Genomic DNA, 7,153 nt, shown 5'->3' with positions numbered 1-7,153 from the left:
AGGGACAGGGACCCCGGAGAAGGGAGAGTGAGCGCGTCCCTGGAGCCTGAGGCAAGGTTCAGGGCCCTGGGGACCACATCTCCTCAGGCAGCGCCCCAAGCCTCGCCTGTACCCACAGACTACCTTCCAGCCCCACAGCCTCGGACCCTCTGCCCCCCACCCCCTGTCCTTGGGGTGGTGGTGGGCAGGGTGGGGCTCTGCCCACAGGAGTTCAGGACCCCAGCCCTGTCCTCACGGTCCCACCAGCACAACCGGGGCCGGTGGGGAGCACCCGCATGCCGGCTGGTCCCCAGCAGTGTATTCGGCATGGGTGGCCCCCAGCCACATCTCAGCCTGATCCCTGATCGCTAGTCTCGGGGGTCATAAGCCCAATCTGGGGCTTCTCTGGGGAGCCCGGTTTCTGCATCTCTGCCTGCCGACAGGGCTATGCGTGGCCTCGTTCCTCATCGGCTCCCGTGCCCTTCCTTGCAGGAAGCCATGCTCACCGACTCGCTGGAAGGACACGTTGACAGCCCCAGGGACAGTGGCCCAGGCTGGGGGGAGCCTGGCGGAAAGACCCCCGTGAGGCAGGTGTCCCTGGGGGCCTCCATACGGTCCCCACCCCGGTCCCCGCGGCCCAGCAGCATCCGCACCCGCAAGCACACTTTTGGGCAGCGCTGCGACTCCAGCAGGCCCCCGGCCCCCGGAGGGGAGGAGGCCGAGACCCCAGATCCTGCCGACGAGGAGGTCAGCCATATCACCAGCTCGGCCCGAAGCCCCTCAGCCTCGCCCGCTGCCCGAGGAGTGGGAGGCGGTGAACCAGACCTGCGTAGGCTGTACAGCGTGGACTCCCAGGGCTTCCTGGACCAGCCCAACCAGACAGATGAGCAGAGGCGGTCCTCCGGGGAGCAGGGGGGCGGGGATGGCCACCCGGAGGCCAGGGAGGTGAAGGCTCGGGCCCCGGAGGCCGAGCCAGCCTTGGGGGCACGCAGGAAGAAGAAGATGAGCCCGCCCTGCATCTCCGTAGACCCCCCAGTGGAGGACGAGGGCACGGCCCGGCCCCCGGCGGCCGAGGGCAGCAGCACCACTCTGCGGCGGCGAACCCCGTCCTGTGAGGCCACGCCACACAGGGACTCCCTGGAGCCCATGGAGGGGGCAGGGGTGGACCCTGCCGCCAAGGGGGAGCGTCGGGCCCAGGCCCTCTGCCGTGCAGAACACCTGACCGTCCCCAACTTTGCCTTTGAGCCGCTGGATGCGGGGGGCCCTGGTGGAGACCTGTTTTTGGACGGTGGCCACGGTGTGGCCCCAGAACCCAGAGCTTCCTTTTCGGGGGCTGCGGCACCTCCTGAACCCCACAAAACAGAGCCTCCCGTGCCCCCCAATGATCCCCCAGAGAAGGGACGGGGGCTGCACCTCAAAGTTCTCCAGACCCCCCCAAAGAAAGTGGGGTCTCCCCCAGCCACCCCCACCCCAGATGACAGCGTAGACAGGCCTGTGTAGCTCAGGGCATGTCGCCACACAGGTGTTAGCAGTGGGGTTGGGCTGCCCCCAGCGGGGTGGTGGCCCCGGGCAGAGCTGTGCGTAGATCCCAGCGCAGGCCCCACGAGGCCGTCCGCCTGGGGAGGGAAGCAGGCGCTGGGTCTGGGCAAAGCAGAATCAGGAGGAGCCCCCCGCCTGCGAGCCTGCATCCCGTGGGTTCAGGTTTGGGTTTTTCCGAGTTTCACAACCGTGGTCTAAGGCCTTGCCGGTGCCCGGTCGGGGGTCCCCTGACAGCCGCTGTGTCCCCGTGACAAAGATCAGGAAACAACCAGAAGGAGGCAGTCTGAGGCTGCCCAGCAGAGCCCCGTTCTCACGCCCACTTTTCTAGGGAACACGTGCTTGGGGCCACCTGTGCCCTCCCGGGTGGCAGCTTGGTCCCCGAGGCCGCCACAGCCACGCTGACTCAGTCTGAGTGCTCACCTGTCCGTCCCCACTCCTTGTCACCGTCTCCCCAGCTCCCCTCCTGGGCCCACACCCCACCATTCTGCCCTCGGGTGTTCCAGACACACCCGCGTCGCGGGGGCTGTGGGGTCCGTGCAATAAAGCCCCCACCGCTGCCGGCGGCCCCGCCTGGGCCCCGGGTTGAGAGGTGTCCGCCGATGCCCTTGCGTTTCGTGGACCTTTCTTTTATAAATTCAGGTTAAATGTTGCAATAATCCGATACAGGAAATTTGGCTTCTTAAGGAAAGGGGAAGTGGGGGTGGGGGGCAAAGCAAAGCAGAATAAATATTAACTTATTTAAGAAACACATTGGATTACCACCGGCAGGATCCGTACCCACCACGTGGGAGTGTGGCTAGCCGGTTGCCTTGCCGGGAGTGGGGCTGAGTGTTGCGGACCTGCAGCCGGCTCCAGCTCCCACAGAGGCTCGGCCTGTCCCCTCTGGTGGCGGAGGGTGGAGCCCAGTTCACAGGTCACCATTCACACTCTGGGAAAGCACAAGGCAAGTTTTTGCCAGGGCTCCCGGCGCGAATGGGTGCTGGGGGGCAGAGCGGGTGCCCTCTGCCTGGGGTTGTGCAAGTTGTCCGCTCAGCCCTCTCCCTGCCCTGCAGGCTCTGGCCCTGACCTCTGACCCGTCCAGTGCCCTGCTGGGCTCTCGGGGTCCAGGGCTCCTGTGAGGCATGAGAAGAAGTACAGACAGGGCCGGACAGGGTAGGACTTGGGATCCCTCGAGAGTCCCGCCGGCGACGGCTGTGACCTTGCTGGCTGACAGCTGAGCCCAGTGCAGACCAGCTCCAGGGTGGGGTCCAGGTCCTTCCAGCCACACAGCAAAGCAGGAGCCCACTGTGGCCCACCACAGCTGCCTCTGGGGTGGTCTGGGTGGTGGGAGGCCCCACCTGGCTGAGGCCAGAGCTCCTCTGCTCTGACCCCAGTGGGCACGGCAAACACCAAGGCCCACGGGGTCTCTCTCTCGTCTCAGCCCCTAGGTTCACCCCAATCTCGGCCCACAGCTTCCCTGGGGCCAGGGTGTCTGGCTGAGAAGCCCCAGCTCCGGGACTGATAGGAAAAGTGATACTAGCCAGAGGCCCACAGAGTTGGCAGACGCCCCCTGCCCTCTCCCCAGCCACTCACTGGGTCCCCACCAGGCTCAGCCCGCTGAGTAGGTGGCCAGTGTCCCAGGCCCGTGATGTCTGCATTCTGCAGGGTTGGGGGGCTGCCCTGAGCCCTGCATGTGCTCGGCCGGGATGGGGCAGAGAGGGCCATACGCCTGCTGTGCGGGGGTGGGGGGTGCTGAGGGGCAGACGCTGCTTGCAGGCCCCACCTGCTCCTTCAGCGCACCCTGAAGCCGGGGGCTTCACCTCCCTTTGTCCCCCCATGCACGCTGTCACCTGGCAGTAAGTGGCCGGCTGTGGGGCGTCAGAATCAAGGTGCCCTGTGGGCAAATCCATGTTCTCTCCTTGTCCAGGCAGGGAAGCCGTCCCCAGAGTCCCTGTCCCCACACCCATCCCGGGTTCCCGTGGTCTCCACTACAGATCGATGGGCACAGTTCCCAGCTGCCTGGCTCAGGGCAGGCCCTTCCTAACGGTCCTCTGTGTGGCCAGGGCCTCATGACCCAGCGGATTAGGGGCCCTGGGAGGGGCCGGACTTGCCTGCACCCGCCCTGGCTCCCTGCCCAGCTCCAGGTCACAGGCCAGGTGGGCAGGGTCCCTCCGAGACCCTCTAGGTCAGTGATCCCCTTTTACGGGTGGGAGACCGAGGCACAGGGTGGTTGCCTGACGACCTTCCGGGATGTGGCTTCTTGGGGCACAGACTTGTCCCCCTCCTGCCCAGAGCTGAGGCTCAAAAGGCGAGTTGAGCATTTGTCCTGATGATGAAGGACAACAGTGGCGTCATCTCCATGTGCGGGGCCTGGGCTGAGCCCATGACAGCCCCACACCTGGAGGGTGGGCCTCGGGGAAGGGGGTACCTGCCCCTGTCAGCCTGGTTGGGGTGGCAGCAGGGTTAGGCCCAGGCCGCCCCTCCTGGGCCCAGGAAGCCCGATGTCCCCCAGTGTCAGGCCACAAGGCAGGTCTGGAGGAGCCCAGGCCCCCAACTCCTGAACCCCCAGTGTCATCCCTGGGTCCCTAAAAGCAGGACTTCAGGGCCCTCACCTGTCCTGAATCAACGCACCTTCCCTAGTGCGGACCCCTCTCCACACCTGTACCCACTCACTCAGCTCTCGAGGGGTGTCCTGTCCCAAGGTGCCCCCTCCCCTGGCCTTGGGGATGCCCTCCCAGCACGGCGGGGTCTCCTGTCGCCCAGTGAAGGTGGTGGCCCCTCCGAAGGACCCCCGCCAGCACCGTGGGAGGGTAGACCCCCTGGGGCCCCTTCGGGCTCAGCCTGCCCCTGTGGAGGAGCCTGACTTCCCTGATAACCGCCCCTGCTCGAGCAGGGCTGCGATCCTCAGCCCCCTGGGCCAGACAGGGAAAGCCACGGGTCCGAGGCCCCCTCCCCACGCCCCAGGTTGGGGCCCTCACCCCCATCTCAAGGAATTCTAGGGGCTTCCGGATCTCGCCCCTTGATCTCTCCTCTCACAACCTGCTCTTAAGAAAGTCTGTGGGGTTGCCTGGGGGGCACAGTCGGTTGAGCCCCCCACTCTTGGTGTCAGTTAGTGTCCTGATCTCAGGGTCATGAGATTGAGCTCCTCACTCAGCAGGGAGTCCGCTTGAGGGCCTCTCTGTCCCTCTGCCCCTCCCCCGCTCTTTCTCTCCCTCTTTCTCTCAAATAAATAAATCTTTAAAAAATAAAAGTCTGAGTGTACATATATGAGGCTGGCAATCAAGGGAGCGTGACCCCAAGGGTGTGAGATTGGGGGTGGGGCGGGAAAGGGGGAGGTTTCCAGGTTCTTTTTCACAGTCTTGGGATGGGCGTGTATACGGCTGTGCTTAAATCGAAGCTAGAAGAGGCTGACCGCCTTCTCTGTCACGGCTGTTACATCAAAGTGGGGGGCTCCATGGGCCTCAGACCGTGCAGACCAGGCCCTACTGCCTTCCTGTGACCTGGGATGGCTCCTGGCACCCTCTGCCCCCCACTTTGGGCAGGCTGCAGACGCAGAAGTCAGGGCTGGAGGAGGAAACTGGTGGATCCTTTCAGAATCTCCCCACTAAGGACAAAGATTATCTAGAGATGCCGAGGATTGAATGGGTACCTTTGCATCTGATCACTGGGAGGAGAGAGGTCAATGTGGATCTAGAAAGTTCTTTCTGGCCTGAAGAACCCAGAATACTCCCAAAAAGATGGTGTTGATTTAGTTCTCCATACGTTTATGTGCATGATTGTGTCTAAACAGAAAAGCAGAGGCCAGGAGAATACCCTACTTTATAGAAGGACCCAAAAATGAATGACAAATCTGCAACTCCGAATTTCCCAATTGGCGGAGAACAGGAACGGTTTGCACAAGCGGCTGTCAATTCCCAGCGGGCCTGGCGGGCAGTGTGCCTCCCACCTGGGAGCAATTGCCAAGGAGCAATCCTAAGTGCGCAGCAGCTCCACACAGAACACACGCCCACCCGCGGGCGTGAGCAGCAACCCGGGAACGGCCAGCGTCCTCCTGGATCGTCCCCAGGTGGGGCGACTGCGTGTGGCGGGGGTGGGGGCACGTGCGAAAGCCCGTGGCCTCGTGTAGCGCGCGGAGGACGCGCAGGCGCCAGACCTCAGCAGCCCCTGCCCCACATGCGCCGCGGACACTGGGGGTGCGCACAGGACCGGCCACAGCCACCTGGTCCTGAGACCCCGAGCGCAGACAGCCCGACTGCCCGTAGCAGCACGCACACCGGGCACGGCAGGAGTGGCGCGGCCGTGAGACGTGACCGCGTGCCGGGAAAGCGAGGCTCCGGGGACGTCACGCTCGCTGATTACACTCAGCCAAAGGTGAGCGTGAGGCCAAGCGCCCCACCTTCCACGCGGATGCAAGGTGTCCGCGGGGAGAGAGGCAGGGGCATGACGGGGCGCGGGAAGAGCCGGGACAGGGCGTGTCGGGGAGGTGCCCCCCCAACCCCATCGCAGTGCCTGGGTGTCCCTAGAAACATCTCTTCAGTGGTCCGTGTTGCTCTCCCCATCCCAAACGCATGCTGTCACTCCCCAAGAGGCGCGAGCCGTGAGCTGAGAATGGGCCCTCGTCCAAGGGGCTGGGCAGGGGGCATCTCACAGCACCCGCCGCCCGTGCTCAGGTCCCATGGTGACAGCAGCTGCCCCTGGCTGTGCCGGAGTCCTTCCCTCTCCCTCGGTGACCCGCACCCCAGAGCCGCAGCGACAGCGTGTCTACCATCATGCACTTTAATGAGCGTTCGCACCCCCCGGGGCTCCCTGGACACGGCCCAGGGAAGGTGGGCAGAAGGACGCCGCCTAGGCAGTGGCTTGGGGCAGTGTCGGGCTGGCTTCTCCACCCATCCGCGTGGCAGCTCCGGGGCCGGGCTCAGGGCTCTTCGGGGACGTACTGGCGGATCCAGTCCAGGTAGTAGGTGACGCGGGTATAGATGCCGGGCCTGTTGGGGTGAGCGCAGCCTTTGCCCCAGCTGACCACGCCCGCCTGCAGCCAGGCGCCCCTCACCTTGCAGACCAGCGGCCCTCCGGAGTCGCCCTGGGGAGGGGTCGGGTCAGTGGGGCTCGCGAGGCAGGGAGGGTGGGGGCTGGGGGAGGACTCGCGGACCCACCTGGCAGGAGTCCTTCTTGCTGTTCCCAGCGCACAGCATGTCCTCACGGACGATCTGCACGCCATCCCCCGTGTTGACGCCGAGGTGGTACTGCATATTACAAATGCTGTTTTCCACGATGGGCACCTTGACCTGCTTCAGGGGGAATGGCGGCGGGAGGGGCGCTGGGGGCAGAGGCGAGCACGCGGCGTCAGGAGGGAAAGCCACCCCTGCCCTGAGCCGGTCCCTCGGGACCCTGACGCCCCCGGGGGGTCCCAGAGGCTGGGTCAAGGATGTGACCTGCCCTGCTCACCCAGCCCTCCCACTGTCCCCGATGCTCACTTCCATCGCTCACATAACCCCAGCCTGTCACCCAGCACGGCGTCCCCGTGGGGAAGGTCTCCGAGGCAGGGGGCAGGGTGACCAGCTGGACGTGGGCGGACATGTTGACGGGGTCCTCGAGCTCCAGCAGGGCGATATCTGCCCCGTTCCCGATAATGTAGTAGTCGGGGTGCATGATGACC

General features: G+C 64.9%; 2 protein-coding genes across 3 annotated transcripts in view; one reads left to right on the top strand and one right to left on the bottom strand.

The window, feature by feature from the left end:
• The window catches only part of CACNA1H (calcium voltage-gated channel subunit alpha1 H), a 92,678-nt gene extending 88,004 nt beyond the window's left edge, over nucleotides 1-4,674 (top strand). For both annotated transcript variants that reach the window (XM_040635585.1, XM_040635586.1), the window contains one exon: nucleotides 472-4,674. In XM_040635585.1, coding sequence (XP_040491519.1) covers nucleotides 472-1,479 — 1,008 coding nt within the window. In that variant the 3' untranslated portion in view covers nucleotides 1,480-4,674. The remainder of the gene's footprint in view (nucleotides 1-471) is intronic.
• Nucleotides 4,675-6,412: 1,738 nt separating this feature from the next.
• On the bottom strand, nucleotides 6,413-7,146 carry LOC121103631 (tryptase-like). Its single transcript, XM_040634459.1, has 3 exons — nucleotides 6,972-7,146; nucleotides 6,651-6,814; nucleotides 6,413-6,577 (listed from the first exon to the last, which is right to left on the bottom strand). Exons 1-3 carry the CDS (start codon nucleotides 7,144-7,146, stop codon nucleotides 6,413-6,415), a joined length of 504 nt encoding a protein of 167 aa, XP_040490393.1.
• Between the last annotated feature and the right edge of the window lie 7 nt (nucleotides 7,147-7,153).

This window comes from Ursus maritimus, unplaced genomic scaffold, assembly GCF_017311325.1.
Source record: "Ursus maritimus isolate PB19 unplaced genomic scaffold, ASM1731132v1 scaffold_2, whole genome shotgun sequence".
In the NCBI taxonomy this organism is placed as follows: domain Eukaryota; kingdom Metazoa; phylum Chordata; class Mammalia; order Carnivora; family Ursidae; genus Ursus; species Ursus maritimus.
This window is presented reverse-complemented; position numbering and strand designations above follow the sequence as displayed.

Bases quoted from the DNA above. Each gene is read 5' to 3' on its own strand.
- LOC121103631 (XM_040634459.1), bottom strand. From the start codon at position 7,146: ATGCACCCCGACTACTACATTATCGGGAACGGGGCAGATATCGCCCTG. The intron at 6,815-6,971 runs GTGAGCATCGGG...CTCTGCCCCCAG, and splicing joins GGGTTATGTGAGCGATGGAA to CGCCCCTCCCGCCGCCATTC. The intron at 6,578-6,650 runs GTGGGTCCGCGA...ACCCCTCCCCAG, and splicing joins GCAAGAAGGACTCCTGCCAG to GGCGACTCCGGAGGGCCGCT.